General features: G+C 43.2%; 1 protein-coding gene across 32 annotated transcripts in view; it reads left to right on the top strand.

The window, feature by feature from the left end:
• Positions 1–19591, top strand: part of DST (dystonin) — a 488434-nt gene extending 468843 nt beyond the window's left edge. For 18 of the 32 annotated variants that reach the window (XM_053286446.1, XM_053286448.1, XM_053286445.1 and 15 more), the window contains 6 exons: positions 1639–1756; positions 8914–8982; positions 9753–9952; positions 10422–10532; positions 16863–16986; positions 18516–19591. In XM_053286446.1, the coding sequence (XP_053142421.1) occupies positions 1639–1756; positions 8914–8982; positions 9753–9952; positions 10422–10532; positions 16863–16986; positions 18516–18781 (888 nt within the window). In that variant the 3' untranslated portion in view covers positions 18782–19591. Of the gene's footprint in view, positions 1–1638; positions 1757–8913; positions 8983–9752; positions 9953–10126; positions 10154–10421; positions 10533–16862; positions 16987–18515 lie in introns of all 32 variants that reach the window. The other 14 variants (XM_053286451.1, XM_053286475.1, XM_053286449.1 and 11 more) reach the window with 4 other exon arrangements.
• The last annotated feature ends 2594 nt before the right edge of the window (positions 19592–22185 follow it).

Below are 22185 nucleotides of genomic sequence, written 5' to 3'. Positions count from 1 at the left end.
TTAATAAAAGGTCAAATTATAAGGCCCCAGGAAGTTAAAAAAGGACATCCTTTCCCACATTTGGATAATTACTTAATTAGAGCCCTCAAACTGGTTTGTTTGTTTTTTAAAATTGGTGGCCTATAACACTTGTAAAGAATGCTGTTAGAGGGATGTAGACAGAGATTGTGACTGAAGGCTCTGTCCCTGCCACCCCAGTGTGCACTGCTACAGCATTTAACCCTTTGAAACCAAAAGCAGTTACAAAATAAGTATGGAGAAGAAGTACATGTTGGCTGTCCTGAAAGTGATAATGGTCTGGAATGCATAGCATAGTCAAAGAACTCACATTCTAGCAGCCACACACACAAACGATTGTGTGGATACACTCTGAGAGTCTTTGGAGAGTTTCCAAGGGACAATTAGATATTGCTGGAAAGGTCTTAGGTTAAACTGACTTAGATTGGCTACCCAAAGAGGCAGTTTTCCCATAAGACAGGGAGACTGTTCTCATGCTCAGTCGTTCTCACGCTCAGTCTAACCCAGGCTAGGGACGCCCAGCCTTGGTTAGGCTGCACGTGAGAACTGCTGGTATCGGGCCTGATCCCAGTGGGGTAGAGCTGCCTGGCCCTACTTCCTAGCCCGGCTGCACAGAGATAGGCACCTAGAGTGTCCCTTTCTTGGGAGAAGTCCCCAATGCATCACGCATGTCGCGTGGGACACTGTGAGATTCACAGAAGCCGGGACAATGAGTCCCAGTCTCTGTTTACCAGCGCTGCCAGGAGCAGCTTGGAGATTCACCCTCACTGGTCTGGACAGCGCTGGTCATGTGGACACATGACTTGCATACCACCCAGTTTGTGAACAGTCATCTGGAGGAAGATAGGTTGAACCCTGCCTCCCCCCCCCCCCGCAGCATGTGTGCAGTTGTGTGAACAGCCACGGGGGGGTGGTCAGATTTGGGTCCCCAGGTGTTGTTGGACTACCACTCTCATCATCCCCATGTGGCTAGGGATGATGGGAGTTATAGTCCAACAGTGTTTGGGGACTTAAGTCTAAGAACCCCAGCCATAAGAGAAATTGGGTGAAAAAGATATTCGGAAGGAGGTTCTTTTCTGCTGAGCAACCCTGTTGAAAAGGCTGTTTTTTTTCTGTCTTGTTCTATGGAGTGGTCATAGCTGTTATGGGTTCTGTGGTTAGGTTCCCTCCTTTCATGAGGAGTTCTAATCCATGTTTCAGCGGGAAGTTTCTTGTTATCATTTCTGCAAGGAGAGGTCAGTGAAGGTTTTAATGCTGAAGTAACAAGTTGATTGATGCAATCATTTTGTGTTTCATGTAACTAATTTTTCTCCTTTGAAAAAACAATCATGTGACTCACAAGAATCCAGCATAAAATTAAAACTAGCAGCGTACCCTTGCACTCTGCCTCTCCCTCTTTCCCCCATAATCTCATTGCTACCTCTTGGGTTAATGCAGTTGCATTCAGTTTGAAAAAAACGCCTGACTGTGTACATAATGAAAACCTCTCTGGTGATTTTGCTACTAATGATTAGGGAGCATATTAGGTGTGGCTGATGTTAACCTTCTTGGCTTGGAGTGCACGTTGCTCTCTAGAACCTCTTAGAAACCTTTAGCATGTTTTCCTATCTTTCCGAACAGTTTGGTGACTCCCAGCAACTCCGTCTTGTCCGTATTCTGCGGAGCACTGTTATGGTTCGCGTTGGAGGTGGATGGATGGCGCTAGATGAGTTCTTAGTGAAAAATGATCCTTGCAGAGGTATGTGAGAAGGCACCTTTAGGTGACTCATTGAGTATGTACAATTGCTGTCATGTGGGTTTCTTTTTGCAGGAAGGATGAAATGTAAACTATATAAAATTCCTGGCTTAGGGAAGCACTGATTCATTCAAAGAGTTCTACTTAATTACATGTCTTGCTGTTTTTAAGGGCCACATATTGAAGAAACAATGACTGACTGACATTCACTACCTGAAAACTGTGCCTGTTAAATATTCCAAAGTTCTCAACAGCAGGGAATAGGGCCTTTCAGCAACTGGGGGGAGGATGGCAGGGAGAGGGGGAACTTCCAGAGACCCCCACATGGCCACAGCCACACACAAGGAGGAAAGGTACCAGGAGGATGCCAGCATGGCTAACAGGTACCGTCAAGGAAGCCATAAAAGGGAAGAAGACTTCCTTCTGAAATTGGAAGGCCTGTCCAAATGAAGAGAACAGAAAGGAACACAAGCTCTGGCAAAAGAAATGCAAGGTGACAATAAGGGAGGCAAAAAGAGAGTTTGAGGAACATTTAGCTAAAAGCATCAAGGGGAATAACAAAAACTTCTTTAAATACATCAGAAGCAGGAAACCTGCCAGGGAGGCAGTTAGACCATTAGACAATGAAGGAGTGAAAGGGATTATTAAGGAGGATATGGAGGTTGCAGAGAAGCTGAACGAGTTCTTTGCGTCTGTCTTCACGGCAGAGGATACTGAGCATATACCTGTTCCTGAACCAGGCTCTTTAGGGATGGAGGCTAGAGAGCTGAATCAGATAGAAGTGACAAGAGATGATGTTTTAAATTGTCTGGAAAAACTGCAAGCTAACAAATCATCAAGGCCGGATGGCGTCCATCCAAGAGTCCTCAAAGAACTCAAATGTGAAATTGCTGACCTCCTTGCTAAAATATATAACTTATCCCTGCAATCGGGCTTTGTACCGGAGGACTGGAGAGCAGCAAATGTAACACCAATTTTCAAAAAGGGATCCAGGGGCGATCCAGGAAATTACAGGCCGGCTAGCCTAATGTACGTTCCAGACAAATTAATGGAGCACCTAGAAGAACAGGCCCTGCTGGGAGTAAGCCAGCATGGCTTCCGCAAAGGTAAATCTTACCTCACCAACCTTTGGAGTTCTTTGAGAGTGTCAACAAGTGTGTGGATCAAGGTGATCCAGTTGACATAGTATACCTGGACTTTCAGAAAGCTTTTGACAAAGTTCCTCATCAAAGACTCCTGAGGAAACTTAGCGGTCATGGGATCAGGGGAGAAGTACATGTGTGGATTGCTAACTGGTTGAAAGACAGGAAACAGAGGGTAGGTATAAATGGAGAGTTTTTACAATGGAGGGAAGTAAGAAGTCGGGTCCCCCAGGGATCTGTACTGGGACCGGTGCTTTTTAAATTATTCATAAATGATCTAGAAGCAGGGGTAAGCAGCGATGTGGCCAGATTTGCAGATGACACCAAACTCTTCCGGGTAGTGAAATCCAAAACGGATTGTGAGGAGCTCCAAAAGGATCTCTCTAGACTAGGGGAGTGGGCGACAAAATGACAAATGCGGTTCAATGTTAGCAAGTGTAAGGTGATGCACATTGGGACGAAAAACCCCAACTTCAAGTATATGCTGATGGGACCTGAGCTGTCGTGACGGACCAGGAGAGGGATCTTGGGGTCGTGGTGGACAGCTCATTGAAAGCGTCAACTCAATGTGCGGCAGCTGTGAAAAAGGCAAATTCCATGCTAGGGATCATTAGGAAGGAGATTGAAAATAAAACTGCTAATATTATAATGCCCTTATACTATGGTGCGACCACACTTGGAGTACTGCGTACAATTCTGGTCACCACATCTTTAAAAGGACGTTGTTGAACTGGAAAAGGTACAGAAGAGGGCAACCAAGATGATCAGGGGCCTAGAGCACCTTTCTTATGAGGCAAAACTACAACACCTGGGGCTTTTTGGTTTAGAAAAAAAGACAACTGCGGAGTAGTAGTAGTAGTAGATATCAGTAGTAGTAGTAGATATCATCCCAATTTTAAATTGTATATATATATACACACACATTTTAATGCTTGCTAGTTTCCATTTTCTGTTTGGTCAATGACTGTAAATAAAATTACTACTACTACTACAACTGCGGAGAGACATGATAGAGGTCTATAAAATCATGCATGGTGTGGAGAAAGTGGAGAGAGAGAAATTCTTTTCCCTCTCACAACACTAGAACCAGGGGTCACTCCTTGAAATTGATTGCCAGGAGGTCTAGGGCCAACAAACAGAAGTACTTTTTCACACAACGCGTGATCCACTTGTGGAACTCTCTACCACAGGATTTGGTGACAGCCAACAACCTGGATGGCTTTAAGAGGAGTTTGGATAATTTCATGGAGGAGAGGTCTATCAATGGCTGCCAGTTGGAGGACTGTGGGCCATCTCCAGCCTCAAAGGCAGGTTGCCTCTGAGTACCAGTTGCAGGGGAGTAATGGCAGGAGAGAGGGCACACCCTCGGCTCCTGCCTGTGGCTTCCAGCAGCATCTGGTGGGCCACTGTGCAAAACAGGATGCTGGACTAGATGGGCCTTGGGCCTGATCCAGCAGGGCTGTTCTTATGTTCTTATGTACCCTGAGGCCATCACTGAACCCAGCAGTAAGTTTAAAAAAGAAATTTTTTTTAACCCTCTAGAACCCTTGAACCAGCCCCGTGCCAACGTGCGGGGTTCAGCTCGACCTTAGCTCAACTTTGAGTTGAACCAGGCCCAGTCAGGCTCAAGGGTGAGTCCACGAGCTAGACCAGTTTGATGTTGAACCAGCTCAAGATCAAGCTGGTTGAACATCCCTAGCAGAGAAAGCTGAAAGGAATAGAAATCACACAGCACACTTGGAAGGAGGAGCCACTGGCTTCCTTTCTCATTTGTTTCCCTCTCTCTCTCTCCCTCTCTCTCTCCCTCTCCCTCTCCCTCTCCCTAGTTACTCCTTTTCCTGCCTTTCCCCATCTCAATTTCTAGGGAAAACTGGCCAATAAGAATGGAGATGTAATAAACAACTGATGGTGAGAGGAAGTCAGTGGCTCTCCTCCTCTCTGTGTGTAATTTCTCAAGTTAAAAAGGAAAAGAGCTCATTAGGTTGTGGCTTAGGCCAATGATCTTAATCTAATGGCAGATTCCACCTCCCAGTAAGTGTGGTGATCCCTTAACTCAGGGTTTCTCAACCGGTGGTACTCCATGTTGCTGAACTACAACTCCCCTCATTCCCAGCTATACTTTATTGTAGTTGGAGATGATGGGAGTTGTAGTTCAGCAACATCTGGAGTACCACCGGTTGAGAAACCCTGCCTTCACTCAGGGGTTCCCAACTTTGGGTCCCCAAATGTTGTTGGACTACAACTCCCATAATCCCCAGCCACAGTGGACTTCCCATTTGAGAATACACAGTACTTTTAACTACATAAGAAAATAAACACATACATGCTAATAATGTTCTTTGTAGTGTTTTTTGTTCCCTAGAAGGGATAAGGACAATTCCCTTTTTAGTATTCCTTCCTGAATCAGCAAATAGCCACTATTTTACTTAACATTCCCCTTGTATTTTCTTGGTGGGCTAAGCAACTTATTTTTGTTTGGGGTTTTTAAACTTTCCACAAAGGGGGGAGGAAAGGTATGTGGGAAGCCTCTTGTTGAGGAGCATCGCAGTATACACTAGAATGCAAAACAGGGACTTGGAAACACACTCACCTAAAAATGCTTGAGGACTTCCTTGGTGTCTTCCTAGTCCCTGTCCCCAGTCCAGATTCTTTGGCAGTATCCTCCATTATATGCTGTGAAATCACAATGCTTGTCAATTGGGAATGAGGAGCCAGAAACTGAATCTGGAGAAATCCTCACCTGGAGCTTAAATGAAGGTTTTCCAGGTTCTTTCACCACTGCCTACTGTACATTGTGACATTGGGCGGCGGGGGTGGGGGTGGGGTACCGCTCTCTGGGCTAGCTGCCAGCAGTGTTCCCAGATGTTGTTGACTACAACTCCCAGAATCCCCAGCTGCAATGGCTTTTGCTTTGAAATTATGGGAATTGTAGTCAACAGCATCTGGGAATCCCTGTTAGAGGGAACACTGCTTGCCAGATTTGCTTTGAGTAACATTTTCATTTAGTGCGCACACACTAGAACAGTGTAACCCTTACATATGCCCTTAGTGTGGTGCAAAGGTTAGGCTGTTTGACTAGAATCAGAGAGGCCAGGGTTCAAGTCTCCAATGAGCCATGAAGATCATTGGGTGACCTTGGGCCAGTACCATTTCTCAGCCAAACCTACCTCACAGGGATGTTGTGAGGCTAAAGGGGAGTGGGTTTGGGGTTGCACTGGGGAACTATTTATGTGCTGAGCTCCGTGGCCGAAGGGTGGGATCAAAATGGAAACAACCATAATAATGCTCCAGGGCACTGCCTATCATACCATTTCATATACAGCTAGATATGAGACTGCAGCACGCCTGTGTATGGTTCCAATATAGCCATTATGGAAGAGTCTGTTGGGCAAGCAGCAGAGACAAAGACCAGAAGGAAAAGGAGGAGGCAGTAGCTGAGCGAAATGGTGGTGTGGCAGTGGCAGATTTGTTTCTCTGAGCATCTCCTAGTACAGAAGTTCCCAAGCTTGTTCTCCCAGATGTTGTTGGACTACAGCTCTCAGCATCCTATCACTTAAGCCTGCTTCCTGTACCGTACTGCGGAGTCCTATATATTGGGGTTACCCAACCTTGGTTCCCCAGATGTTTGGATAACCGTGTTCATACAGTTAACAAACAGTGTTAAGAAAAGGAGTAAATTGTATCCTTCATGAATAATCTGTTCCTTCTGTGTTTTGAGTCATGCTTTCCATTCCTGCTGTACAGGAGTACATGACAGCCTAGCATGCTGAGCTAGTTATGCCGTCTGCACTGAACGTTCCGCCAATTGCATAATCACATCTCAAATTCCACTCTAAAGAGTCTAACAGGACATAGATGGCATTAAGAGATTTGACTCTGATTATAATGGACTGCTACGGTAATGTAGCTAATCAGATTAAATAGGTTCTCTGCTCTGACTTGATAAAAAGCCAATTAATGACCCTTTCTTCTCCATTTTTATGATTCAAGCTTGTGCCTTGATGTGATCATGTGATGCTTAAACACTGGTTAGATGTGAATGTGATTCGAAAAGAAGTCATGCTCAAATGTTATAGTGGTGTGCACGGAGCTGAAGTCTGACGTTGGGGTGTGTGTGTGTCTCTTTAAGGGTGGGGGAGGGTGCATTTATCCCTCCCACCGCTTTTCCCTTGCTGGCACTCCATTATTTTCGGCTTTTCCCCTGCCGGTGCTGCTGCCCCATGGATTTTGGAAAATAACAGAGTGCCAGCGGGAGAAATGCGGTGGGAGGGGTAAGTGCACTCTCCCCCGCCCTTAAAGGGCCACCCCCCAGCATCAGATCGGCGAAACCACCAGTTCTTCGAACCAGTTCGGAGGCCTATAAAGGGCCTCCAGACAGGTTCCGTGCACATCCCTAAAATGTTATGCACATTTTCAGTACGATGTATCAAAAAATGTATATGTATATTTAAACATCTTTATAAATAGCTACTTATTATTTATATAATATGATTAGGTATATCTAAATTCTACCCATCTTCCACACAAGTCATGAGAGCAAAGCTTGGGATACTTAATATTGCGATGGCTTTTAAAAATCTGATAGATTGTCACCAGACTTCACAACAGGAGAGGTGTGCGTCAGCTCCACTGAATAAAGAAACAGGATAAGATTTTGGATTTTTCAAAACTGAGGTACACACAAACATTCAAACACGTCTTGGGGATTTTTTACCCCAGAGTATAGGGGATTTTTACTGTTTTACATCAGAACATGTGTTTGGCATTCCTGGTATTGCTGAATATGAGCCTGAAAAGCACTTTAAAAAAAATAAGAATTAGGGATACTTCATGTATTTTCTCAAACAAAGCAGGGTTTTTGTAAGGAAAACGTCTCTCCAAAGGAGAAGGAAAATTGTGTTTCTCTCGAGGTCTGCCATGAATTATTATTATGAATATTAATTGTTGCAAATATTTTGTAGCACTTTCAACAAAAACATTATCAAAGCAGTTTACATTACAAGATAAATAAGATGGTTCCATATCCCAAAAGGGCTTACAGTCTAAAAGAAACACAAGATAGACACCAGCAACATTCACTGGAAAGATGCTGTGCAGAAGTTGAATAGGGACAGTCTCCCCCTGCTAAATATAAGAGAATTCACCACCTTAAAAGGTTCCTCTTTGCTCATGCAGTCTATTAGGCCTGCACAACATAAGGCCCAGGGGCCAGATTTGGCCCACGACGACTTTTTTGCTGGCCCCCAGGTAGGAATATCCTACAGGAACAGCAGGAGCCGTGAAGAGTTCTTGGCCTGTCTGCTAACGAGCAGCAGCAGCAGCAGCTCAATGCAGTTGGCCACTTGAGACCAGATGTCCCATGTTCTTGGGCTGTAGACCACTGATCCCATCCCTCTTTCTCCTCCTATTAAATTATTAATTTAACAATTAATATTAATGTATTGAGAATTGACCTTGGCCCCCATACACCAAGTCATGGATGGTTCCAGCCCTCCAGGACATTTGAGTTGTGCACCCCGGTCTTCATGGACCTCTACTGAAAATGCATAGTCTGCTGGATCTCTACTGAGGTCCATAAAAACATGAGCTGTACTTAGTCACTGTTAGCAATCTGGGAGTTTTAATAGTGACCAGCTTCCATTATATCAAACACTGTGTGGTATGTGATGTGCTCATTTCATGCAACTTAAATATCACGAAATATTTATTTCTTTATTTATTTATGTCTGTTCCCCCCACCCTGTCACCCCAAGTCACATTTCTTTCTTATGTTGGCAGGGGAGCCATTTTTTACAAAGATGACATTAGAACTTTGTGCAACTAAGATTACATCAGTAATATTTTCTTTTGTTTAAATGAACCTGTTTAGGAACAGCTAGCTGTAACTTATTATCACTTAAGATCTATCTCTTGGCCTGCAGCTTTGAAACTCTTGCATATGCAACTGCTGTAATTGATTTCTTCTCCTGCTAACAATTTTCTTTTAATATGACCCATATCCTGTATCATTTTTTCTAGTTCATCATCACGGGAGTAAAATGTTACGTTCGGAATCAAACTCTTCAATTACTACTCAGCCTACTATAGGTTGGCAAACCCCTCTCTTTGTCTCTCCTGCTCTTCTTTCTTTTATCATTTTCTTTCCACTCTGCTTTGAGATTTACTGCATATTCATATATAATTTAACAAATTGCTACATGTATCACATTTTTTAGCTTAACTGTTTCTACACTGGCTGGTGCTTGAGAACTTGCCTCTAAATTTCCTTTGACACACTTGAGGAGTGTTTCAAAAGCAATTGCCATTAATCCAGAGAAAACCAAAAGCTAACATCTTTACACATCTGATCCTTCTGGAAGGTTCTCACGTTTGCCTCTACACTTGCGTATGTGTGTGCCCAGCATCCAGTTACTACTTTATAGTTTGAGAGTTCTGTTTGTCATTGCATGTTGCCCAACTGCATTATTTTATAGTTTAGAATTATTATCGTTTATGCTTTTCTCTCAGTGTTTACTCATCATAGGCAGCATCTGTTTCTGAGTCATCCGAGCAAGTACAAGTAGCAGTAGTATTAGTCAAATGGGTCTTCAGGTTGTGTCTGTGCCTTGGTAACCAAGTAGCATGTTGAGCCATTCCATTATCATGCTGATTTATGTTGACAGCGGTTCATCTTTGCTGGCGTAAAATGTTAGATATGCACTCTACAAACAAATTCTTTTGTCTCAAACAAATGCATTACTCACTAATGTGTTTGATTTGTTTGGCCTGTCTGTGTGAGACCTGGTGAAGCCGATGGAATGGAAAGGGAGCCATGGGAATAATCAGACTTCTCCACTTCTCCCTTTCACCTGCTGTAGCGAAGGGGAGGACAAACATGGAACTGCGTGAGAAGTTCATTTTGGCAGATGGAGCCAGCCAAAGTATGGCTGCTTTCCGACCAAGGGGGCGTAGATCACGGCCTTCTTCAAGGGGTGCTTCACCCAACAGATCCACATCTGTGTCAAATCCACCTGCTCAAGGAACTCTGACACCAGCTGTTGCTACCAGTACACCCAAGGTATGCCATGACATGGTGCCGCTGAATTTCAATGTTAGTTAATAATAAAGTGGGGTGAAGTTTGCTATTGTTTGCAATAAGATGCCCTTAAAAACAATAGGGAAGGTTTTAATTTTTCTGTTTTTCAAAGAAAGCTAACAACATTTTTCATTGTTTCCCCCCTTACAATCGCAGCGGTCATGCAAGACTGGAAAAAAACATGTAAGCTCATTAGAAAACAGAATACACCTTTTAAAGGAGAAAAACATTAATCCCCACCACTGCATTTTAAAAAGCACACATACATTCTCCTTTGTATAGAATGCTTGTTGTCAACTGTTCCTACTTTGTTTGGTGGTTTTTTGTTTCTTGTTTTTTTTTCTTTTCTTTTTCTGTGAGATTCAGTCTCCATAATCTGAATATTCCTCTCCATGACATTGTTGTCCATTGACTGTTCTTCACACTGGTGATTTGCCATTGTTTCATACAGACACTCCATCATTTAACACGCAACTATGGTAAACCATGGTTGATAAACAGCAAAACGTCATCTCCTTGTAAACCACCAGAGTGCTCTGAATATCAAGTGTCATCCACAGAGGTACAGTAATGGATGGATATTCTAGTCTAACAACATTTCCTTCACTAAAACTATTCTATTAGCTAACAGCCACTACACTTCTTTGTCCACCTGTGTTGTACCTTGCATATTAATACACTCTATTTGTTTTCAGTCTTCTATCCAACAATTTGATTTTCTCTCTCTCTTTTTAAAGCCTGTAAATTGATCAATTGTTTGACATTTGTTTGATACCTACTTGGGTCTCGATGAGCATGCCTTTAAACTATAAATAACCACTGTCAAAAATGTAACTATAAAACAGGCTAAATCTCAGGTATACATAATCCAAATAACCTAGTTTATGTTCTCCACATATATATCTGAGATTATGCTTCCTGATAAAGAGTTCTGAAAAATGCAAGAGCTTTCAAACTCCTACATTATTACTCCAGTACCATTTTACCTGCTTGTGTATCATTAACTGTCATGGAAGATTAGATGCTTAAGGACCAATTGGATCTTGTTTATTACGTAAACCACAATCCAGCACATAGTGTGTGCTTAAGCCCATTGCAATCAATGGCTGACATGATGCACAGCAGTATGGTGCTGTTGCTGACATGTCATTCTCTGCAGCATCAGGGCTGCCTTAAGAGGCCACAACAGCTCCAACGTAGTGCACAGCGTGCCATACCGCTGCTCATCATGTCAGTCATTCAGTGAGTTTTAGTGCACTGGATTGGATTCTGCCTTTTGTTTAATTGCTTGTCCTATCCCAAAGGCTGAGGGCAAGTGGGTGACATTAAAGTAAAGAAATCAATAAACCTGAAAATAAAATGCCCAGTGAAACACTGCACAAATACAGTAACGAATTTAAAATTCTCCCATACCCATGTCACCCCAGCTATTTTAAATAAGGCGAAATAAAAATGTTTTATGGTGTACCTGGTAAATGTCAGCTTCAGATTCTGGCAAGTCTTTATTGGAAAGAAGTTTCACAAATATAAGGAAACCATAGAGAAAACTTCTCTTCATACTCTTGTGGTACAAACATGATGTAAAAAGTAGAAGGAAGTCTGGTCAAGATCAATTCACTGATTATCTTAAGATCTGCAGTGGGACATTGGGTAGATGGCAACCACAGAGGTATTTATGGTCTTAAGTCCCAAGCCCCGTTAAACACTCCAAGCCATAATCTCTTAGTTCATAATCTCTTAGTTCACACCTGAAAAGGACGGATAATCATGTTGGTATACAGCAAGGGAATACCGAGTATACATTAAAGATTGAAAGATGATCTTCTGATTTAGTGATACCATCTGCAAAAGAGAGATGAACTGAAATCAATGGAATGTCTCCCACTGGTCATCCTCCCATACAATCTGAAATTATCTTCAGCCATAGAGCACATTGATGGTTAGTGCAGGGAAGAGTATGTTACTGCTCCTGCTTGTATAGCTATTCTGCAGATAGAGGACTTTTGCTGCTAACTCTCTTGCTCTTTAAAGCACTAAATTCACTGAATTGTGTATGGCTTTGCCCACTACAGAGAAAAACACACAGCTGTCCTATTCACCCATTCTTTCTGCAGAACACACTTATTTCACATATAGGATTATTGTTCCTAAATATCAATGGGATTTAAAATATAACATAGCCTGTGCATTGCTGACAACTTCTAATATTGTGCTTTCTTTCCCTCTTTACAATTGTTAAATGTAACATTAAAAAAAACACCCCAAAAATGATTACCCCAAGGCTATATTGAGAAGCTTATACTATTATTGGCAAACCACTGAAGTGTGATAATGGTGTGGATGGGGAGATTTGCAAACACTGGAAAGACTAGCTATTTATTGGAGAAACTGGACATTAGTTTAATTGCTCTCCCAGGTTAAAATGATTCTATATGGCCTTGATGACTAGTCATTGATCCCTCCAAGCCTTTATGTGCATTCTGGAATGCAAGCATCCCATTGCCTCTTGATAGTAAATATGAGCATTAAGAGAAGAGGGGTTAGAATATTAGAAGAGCATATGGCCTCTTTATAGGCAGCAACCAAAGAATAATTTCAACATTGCATTTCTTGTCGGCAGCCAAGTTCTGCCTCACCATGTTTCTTTTGTTTGTTGATCGCCCAGTAGTCCTGGAATATCCATTGTAACTATCAACCCAATGTTTTGCCCAGTGGAAAAGAGCCTATTTCAACTCTTTATAAAAACTATTGTTAGTTTGTGTTTTTTACTAGATGCTAATTAGACATGTTAAATGCAAGTACCCTAATACAATGTCCTCTTAACCAAACTTTATAAACTGGCCCTCTTAATGAATTAACAGTAGCAAGAATCCACTTATGCACATTGTTGTGAACTACACCTGGTTTCGCACTCTGTACATGCTCAGAGGGAAAAAGGCAAAGTCACATTATACACAAACTGAATTGGTTCTTGGAGATGGTGACCATGTGGGATCTGGGCGCACAAACAGAGATAGAGAGAGACACACTCAGAAAGTTCAATGGGCTTTATTATAAAAAGTTGCTCATCAGGACAAACTAATCCACATTAAAAACATGTTTCCGATTCAAGGTGTAGTGTAATGTGCCTAAGTAACATATGTGTGTGCATTAAATCTTCCTAAAGCCTAATACAATTCAGATACAGACGGAAAAGAGTGGGGGGGGGAGGCTGAGGGCTGGCATGGTTTGGGGGAGATCAGGGATTAGTATAGGGATGAGCGTAAGGGAGCAGAAGAAGGGGAAGGGATGAATGGATTCCAGGCTTGCAAAGGTAGCATATTTACCAGGATCAGAGACTTGAGAGCGGAGATCTTTTCAGCTGAAGGAGCGAGGCCTTTGGCAGGAGACAGGAGTTGTTGCCGTTGCTCAGATCACGGCTGACAGCCAGAGCACCATGGCTGGGGAAGTCTTGACTTCTCACTGTGCAGTAGAAGTCACAGACAGCTCCTGTCCATGGACAGAGTTCCTGCTTTGCCCCGCGGCTCAGCAGCAAACTCTGGCATTGCTGTGAGCAAATCTTGCTGTAGGCACAAGATTGCTAACTCTCTGTCTAGTAGCCTCATTTTTTATAGTGCATTTTCCTTTGATCTCTATTCAAATCTCCTCTTTTCCTGGGTCCTCAAAAGGTGACAACTTGCTATTACCTTCTGGACAATGTCTTTTAATTATTCAGGATATTGACCAGTTCAGAGAAATCTGAATCTCATCTTCTGTAAACTGTGTGCTTGGGAATGGGGGGAGGACAAGTGTTAGTAGAAGGACTAAATCTACAGGTGTTCTCCTAGGGTGGTATTTCTATAGACAGCAACTGAGTAATCCCCCTTGGGCATCGCAGAGCCATCATTGACAAAGATTAACATAGATTTCTTGCAACAGGAAAAGGGAGATCAGCCTCTGGCCTCTCCACAGACATTATCTGGTAGTGAGTCACATTTTAGCATATTGATTAGCTCAGGCCTGGCCTTGATCACCCACTTCCTTCATAGAGCAGTTGACCTGGGGGTCAGTTCACCTTGAGCCCAAGCCTTGATTCCTTTCTTAATATAAAATGAAATCAGACACAGGCCTATATTCCATATGCTTCTGAGCTGGTACCTTTGGTTCTAATATTTTGTGGTGCATTACATATTCCCCCTCTCTTATACTTTTTTGGCCCTAGGCAAAATGTATAAGATAAGCAAACTTAAGACAGACAATACATAGTGATTGTTTTCCCTGACTGCATGTTCACAAGACAGCAGTGGACAGTCTCAATAGCTGTCCCTGCTTTTTGTCAGTAGCTGACCCAGTAGGGCATTTCAAAAATTCACTAGCAGATGCAGTTGCATCTGTTTAAATCATTGTGGCACCACCCAACAAACAATTCAAAACTATCCTCCATCAAATATACACTCAATAATTATACATTCCTATAAACCCAACATCTAGGACTCTAGCACATAGACTAAACCCATAGGTATAACATAAGTAAATATGTGCAGACAGATTTTGCAAGGACTGAGTGTACAACATGAATGCATATGCACAGATACATGTGGCAAAGGACTTCAATGTTCAGTGTTCAGGTTGGGCAGGGAGTTCAATAAAAAGAGAATGGGGCAAGATACAGTGACACAGAATGAGTGCCCAAACCAGGCGCAATGCCTTGGTCAGACATAATCTATTTCTGTCTGTCTCTCCCCCTCTGGGCTTCTTCTCTTGGCAAGCATTGGCAAACAATAGTTCCTGCTGACATCCATTGTTCAGTGTAGGTCGTGGGGGTTTCAGGTTTCAGGAACTGGGGTTCGTTGCAACTGGGGTACGCCGTCTGTCTTGGGGTTCAGTCTGTGGCATAGGAGTGGCAGAGCAGGCGGGGTCCCTGAAAATCAGGAGGATCTTCAAGCTGTGCAATTGGGTGGCCTACTCTTCAGGGTTGGTGTGCAGGAGGATGCAGGGGGGTCTCCAAGCTGTGCAATCCAGGCAGAATAGGTGGCCTACTCTTCAGGGTTGGCGGGCCTTGCATCCATCAGGAGGAAATGAGCACATCTCATCAGGAACAGGGCGTAGGATAGTTAAAAACAATTCTTCTCTCAGTCTTTTCTCAGTCCATTCTCTCTGTCTTTGCTTGCCATGGCCTCTCACCAGACTGAACAAAGAGGGGAGTAGGGGAGTTCTAGCAAGCAGGTAGGATGCAGAGGAATAGAGGGGCTAGGAATAGAATTAGGGTTAGGGATCAGGAGGGGTAATTCTTAAGAAAAAAGCAATGTGCAGATATCTGAAGAGAAATCAGTGGGGGTGGTGCCCTCAGTTTCATCAGTTATCTGATCTTTTGGATGCCAGTGTCTAGGTGACTTTTGACTAAATGCACCCTGAGCTGGAACAGCTGGAGCTGTGCCAAGTTTCCCCCTCTTGCTCCAGGGGATCATGGTTTTTGTGCTCCTAGTGTAGCTGCAGTCCTGGTGTCGGGGCCCCCTCATTGTTGCTGAATGATGGGTGGTGGCAGCACAAGGGTGGATGCAGTTTGGACTGGACTACCTCCTGGTTGACTGTAAGCATTGCTGGCTACTGGGATTGGAGTGGGAACTGGTACAAAAATGTTCCCAGGCACTGGGCTGGCCTGAATACCATATTGCACAGTCTGGACTGGCTGGGTGACTGGAGGGGACAGTGGTGGGAATTCCTGCTGCCTGCTGGGAGCAGAAGCCACTGCTGCAACCTGCCAGGGAGCCCACTGGCCTTCCTGTTGAGTTTTCTCCAGTCCTTCTAGTCTGGCTCGGACTTCCATCATGAACTTCTCAAAGTTCTTTTGGAAGCCAATGCTTCCTGTCTCTGTGGAGTCTCTAACAGCCTGCACTGCTCTCTGTCTCTCCTGGTCATTCCTAGGGAATTGCTGCACTTGGTGTTGGACTGGGCGTGCGACCAGTTCCTTGACCCGACGCCTGAGCTTGTCTGTCTGTACTCTGTCCCATTTAGACATGTCCTCTCCAAACCCTTCTAGTGCCCACCAAAGCTGGCTCCTTTCGGATGCTGGCTTCTGTGACCACTTTTTCTGCTCTTGCTGCTTAAAGCTCTGCTCTGGAACCACCCCACTCCTATTACTAAAGGGGGCTGTTTCTGTGGTGACTGCTGCTACCTTGTGTTTACTAGGCTTTTCAGTTTCAGCACTTGGAGGGACAGAGGCTTGGAGAGAGCGAGAGAGAGAAAAGAGAGGCTTGATAAGAGGGAGACAGAGAGAGAGAAGAGGCTTGGTGAGGGAGTGTGTGTGTGTGTGTGTGTGTGTGTGTGTGTGTGTGTGTGTGTGACTGACAGGCTTGGTGGGAGAGAGGGGGAGCATGGTAAGGCTTGGAGGGAGAGAGAGAGCCCACAATTGGCTCCACCTCTCACTATCCCTGGCTTGCCCATCAGTGTCACTTGCCCTGCCTAGCACCTCCGCACACCCACCCTGTCTCAGGAGCAGTGATGTTGTTGCAAATTCAGAAGTGGAGGCACTCTCCATGGCAGCCGCCATGGCCATGCCCACACCAACAGCCAGAGAAGCCAAGAAATACCATCCCTCCATCCCTGCACACACACCCCACTACACCCCTGCTCAGGAGCCCCCACTGAAATGAAACTATAAGGAAACAACAGAGGGAGGAGAAGGCATAGGTGCCATGACAGCTATGGTGCTTTACCTACTAAATATTATTACCTTTTGGTTCCCTTTCCAACTCATTTCTTGAATAGTCCTTTGTGATCACTTTTTGGCATAACCTTTTTAGTTTGCCATGCATGCTCCGAAGAAGGTGGTGTGGATGGAGTCCTGAGTTCAGCTCTACTTGGTGCAGATCTTGAAACAGTTGTTTCATTCATTTATAATTGTGTCCTACAGGGTACCCCAATGCGAGGGAGTAAACTTAGATTGCCAGGATATCTATCGGGAAAGGGCTTCCATTCTGGGGAAGACAGTGGCCTAATCTCAACAGCAGCTACAAGACTGAGGGCACATTTTGCAGGTGAGTGCCACTAATCTTGGAATTAGAGGGTCCCTGGGTTTCTGGTAGAAGTAATCAGACCAGAGGCATAGCAAGGTTAGAGTAGGCCCTGGGAGAAAATGTGAAGATGGGCCCCTGCATTTCCCCACCCCCGCCACCTTTTTCAGAGAGGCAGGAGGGAGAGAGTGAAGAGCAAGAGCTGACACCCCTCTGGAGGCCCTGCCCTCCCTTGAGGACCTGGGACATTGGTTCCCTTCCCTGTCCAGTTGTAGTTACACCCCTGAATCTGACCCAGCCTGACCGTGGTGACGGACACCATTAATGAAAAATGGGCCACCATGTTCACATTGATTGACGTTGGGAAGTGTCATCTGTTAACAAAGTTGCATTGGCTGAAACTTTCCTTCCTCCATGTGACTGTATCTAAGAGCACTTCACCTGGAGAATGTTAGAACATCTCAACTGATCTTCAGAGTTTATCTTCAATATCCAAAACTGTTCTGCTTCCATTGCTTTGTAACTCCAGTTTCACATGCATCATTTGAGTCGTGCTCCCATCTGCTTAGCTAATTGAACAACATTCACAGTGGTTGATGTCAGCATGTAACATACTGTGGTCAGATTCAGTGGGGTCACTTTCTTTGGGGAACTGATATGCAAATAATCTTGTTTTTCAGCAAAGAATTGACATTGATGAAGTTCTGGTTCTTTTCAGAGCTAAGCTGGATACAAGACCTAAAGTTAAAGCCGTGTATTGACATTATATCTGATTTCTGGATTTCCTGGTGCTAGAGTAAAAGAAACTAGCACGAAAAGTTCCAGTTGTGATCTTGATCACTTTTAGGTCAAAATAGTGACCTGCATCTTCCACAGCACTATGAGGGCTCTACCCTCATAAATCTGCATTTGAGCTTGTCCTACAGCCCAGCGTGGACAGAGGGGACCATGATTTCCATTTCTCTCCCTTCCCTCCAAAATCTGTGTTTGCTGTCAGGAATATGAGGACTGCACTACCCTCAAGGACATATTCCTGGCAGCAAAAAGGGCTTATGGTGGAAGGGGAGAGAAGCAAAAACTGCTTCTCCTTCCCCTCCGCCCAAACTAGGCTGCGGGATAAGCCTAGACTCCTGCGGCTTGGTGTGGGTGAAGCCCTTCATCTGCCCTTGTAGTGCTGCAGAAGGCGTCAGTCAGTCTAATTAAATCAGTGGGATATAGTTCCTCTTAATTGCTCTGATCCCTGCAGTGCGCTGAATATGCATGCGTTTGGATGCACACATGTAGGGTTGATGGGTTTTCTTGGCACACTGTGCCTACGGGGAGCCTCCAGAGCATCCTCCAACACTGTAAATAACACAGCAACCCTTGTTTGAGCAGACTCCTGGGTGTGCCCTGAAGCTGAAGCCCTGTGAGGCTCTTGGTGATGCCAGTTGTGTTTAGGATGAGACGAAGAGTCCAAGCATGTGGGGGGAAGCCTGTTCAAAGCAGCCAACTTTGTTCCCCTTCACCACTCTAGTCTAATGGCAATGGATGTACTTTCCCTTCTCTTTCAGATACACGAAAAACTCCAAGCAGGCCTGGAAGTCGAGCAGGAAGCAAGGCTGGCAGTAGATCAAGCAGCCGCCGAGGCAGTGATGCATCTGACTTTGATATTTCAGAAATCCAGTCCGTGTGCTCGGACACGTCAGAGACTGTTCATACCCCAAGCAGACCGACCCCCCGGCCGAGTACTCGTTCAGCATCCGCTAAGCCTTCCAAAATTCCAGCTCCACAAAGAAGGTCACCTGCTAGTAAATTAGACAAGTCCTCCAAGAGATAATGTGATTGGCTCAGTCAAGGTCTTCTTTTCCCTGTGCATTAAATATTTAAGTTTGTAAGATGTAAAATATTCTGTAGAAATTATTGTGAAATATGACAAGAGTTGGATTTTTTAATTTTGCAGATGGCCTTATTTGTGTATTTGTCTTGTTTATTTTATGTGTATAATTTTTGTCAAAGTTTCTTTTATTTGTTTATGCCATATCCCATACGAACAGGGGGAAGAGAATTTTTTAATGTAAACTAACGGTTGTTTGCAGTAATGTGTAGAGAGATCACTAAAAGCAATTTCTGAATGTACAGTTACGTCTTTGCGTCCTAAGTCAACAAGGCCTGTTGCTTTGTCATTAGGTTTAACAGTAAAGGATACCTCATAACTTTGTCTTAGTGCAAATGAAAAAGACAAAAGGCAAAATTATGCATTTTGGGCTAACAGAGTGGACACTAAAAGGCACGAGGCAGGGGTACTAAGAAGCAGAAGACACAGCAGTTAATTAAATCACAGTCTCCAGAGAACTCACTGAAAAAGTTACTTAAAGAGCACTTGCCAGTACTACGATACTCCAATATCTTGCAGCATTTTCTGTGCCATTGCTTTAAAAGAGGCCAGACACAATCTGGGTACTAGAATTATTACACTTGTATAAGAATGCCAGTATAATCTGCATTCATGTCAATGTGAGGTTTTCTTTTGCTTGAGTGGATGATAGCACTGTATCATTGGACCCATTTTATATCAAAGCAGTTTTGCTTGCAAAAAAGAAACGGGGTAAAAGAAAAAAAATCTATGAAATAAATCTTGTCCCTTCTCTTTGTTGCTATTGTATTCCTTATATCCCAGGGAGATATGTGTTCTGTGTCATGTTTTACATCATACATTATTCAAACCATTACTTTCAGGACAAGTTTTAATGTAACTTTTCCATTCTTCATCCCATTTCAAGCAATTACTGTATTCCTTTAATAAAACAAGTTTTACATATCAGATAATATGACACAATACGCCATTCATTTTATGCTGGCAAATTTTGCCTGTTTAGAAGAATGTCATGTACATGTACGATACAGACTATACATATACATGTATGGTACGTACTATAAAGCCATGAACAAAATAGTGTTAAGTGGATCTATTAAGATAAACACCAGGAGGAAATCAAACACGTCGGGATGGAGTCGGTGGTGTAGTGAGGAGCGAATGGGCCCATGTTCAAGCACTGAACATGAATGCGTCCTCTCCGCATGACAGTGTGCACACTCTCTCACTCAGTCATGCATGCGCAAACACACACACACCCCAAACCAGTTGAATGGATGGTGGCAGCAGCAACAGCAGAAGTGGCTGATAGCACTACCCTTGGTGGGGACATGGGAAGAAAGGGATGCTTTCTTGTTTTCAGTGTGACGCAAAAAGTAGTATTAGGAAACATATCAACATTACATATATAAACTGATCATCATGACTTTCCTCCATGGAATCTCTTAATAAGACTTAGTTGGTCTGTCACAAAGTTTGAGCTTTTATGGTTTGTTGAGAAAAAACCGGTAGAGAGAGGTGCACTACACACACACACACGCACGCATGAACACAGACAGAGCAATGCAAGAGCTTCTCTCAGAAGATGTGACCCATTAATACCTGGAAGTGTGTGTGAATTAATCAGCCACATGGGTAGAGCCAGTTGCATGGATCTTTCCTCCTTGATTGGCAGCCCACCTAGAAGGAATATGAGATCTAGTAGGAGAATGAAGAATATGTATTATTCAACTATACAAAACCATTTGCTCTTTTCTGTTAAAAGCCCCAACATAAAACATGCCCCTTTTCTCCACAGTCCCCTCAAGTTTCAGCTTTTAACAGTATACTGTAAGTACTTTCAGTTTAAACTCATGTGTGAGAGGGCCTCAATTACTACTACTACTGCTAATCATGGATCTGGCATTTTTTTTTATTTTGCAAAGTGTTTTACACATTTTTTGTGTCTCCCCCCCACCCATCACAAAGACTTTGTAAGAGTAGTGCTATTATTATTCTCCATTTACATAGGAGAGTGACTTGTCCAAGGTCACACAACTATGTCACAGATGGGACTTTAACACAGAATTGCCAAGATCCAAGCCCAAATCTTGATCCAAAAGCATTGCAGCAGAGAACAAGAAGTATTCAGCTGATAAAAATGAAGCATGGTATCAGTGTCAAACACTGTAGGAAAATGTCTTCCTTTTAACATAACTACTATATTTTGTTTATGGGATATATTATCATAATTGATTTAAAAAACCTTTGCAATTTATGTGTTTAGATTACAGATTTAATTCTCTATTTGAATTTTGCCCTGCAGCAAAATAGCAAGCCATGCTTGCTACTAAACAGATGGTTATTTGCAGTTCCTCAACTGTTGACACCCAGCATGCTCAGAATGGCTCCATTGTCTCTGTCAAGGTTGATCTGTACAGCTGCTTATTGTGCCAAAGCCCCTGGCAGTCTATGAGGAGTGCCCATTTCTAAGTTGTTGTTCCTTATAATAAATCTCTAAAGCATTTAGAGAAGTACTTGGACCATGGCTCTAGAAAGTCACATCCTCCTGCTTGAGCAGTTTCTTATTCAGTTCTTTTTGGATGGTCTGTATGCTTCGTTTTTATAGCACAGTGCTCTGTGATGTGTAGATCACCTTTACTCAGATGACAAGCAGACAAAACAGCAAACAATACTTAAGCCACTATACTTGTATACTGTTCCCACTGATGATCAGGTAGAGATGCTAACGTGGGTTCAAATAACTTTTAAGGGTTTGAAAATGCTGATCTTGAAGCAAAACCATAACACATACATGCCTAAAGTCATTTGCTTCAAAAAGTTCACTTGTATTTCATTTTAAACCCCAACAGCATCTATCAGTGACAGCGAATAGACCAAAGCAAATCAATCCCCTTTTAATAATGTTTTAATTACTTTTAATCCAAGTGTTAGGCACCATATAACTCAGAAAGATAACAGAATTATTGTTTCAGAGACCCCTGAGCAGGGTAAAAGACTTTTCTTAAACTTAGGGGAAAGTTATGTTTTCAAGAGCTTGTAGCCATTCCAAAGCTCACTTGCCAGTAGATGTTTGTTGGAGGGTGTAATTTACCCATGATGGATTTTGTGATTAATTAGCAGAGCACCAAGGAAGCTAGCCACTCCAGTTACAGAGTAGAATGCAGAGTTTAGTTGTTGCAGCTATTTAGAGAAGACACGAGATTCTTGTAGAATTAAAATACTAAGTGGATTTATTGGTGAATTACACTTTGGATAGGAAAGACCTAATCCTATCTATAGACTACATAATGAATAAGTAGCGGGATTGAGAGATGTTTCTGACTCACCACAGGAAATGCCTGAGGAGTCATATCATGGGTCATAGA

Source organism: Hemicordylus capensis, chromosome 1 (assembly GCF_027244095.1).
Source record: "Hemicordylus capensis ecotype Gifberg chromosome 1, rHemCap1.1.pri, whole genome shotgun sequence".
In the NCBI taxonomy this organism is placed as follows: Eukaryota; Metazoa; Chordata; class Lepidosauria; order Squamata; family Cordylidae; genus Hemicordylus; species Hemicordylus capensis.
The sequence above is the reverse complement of the archived record's forward strand: the minus strand, read 5'-3'. Positions and strand labels throughout refer to the sequence as shown.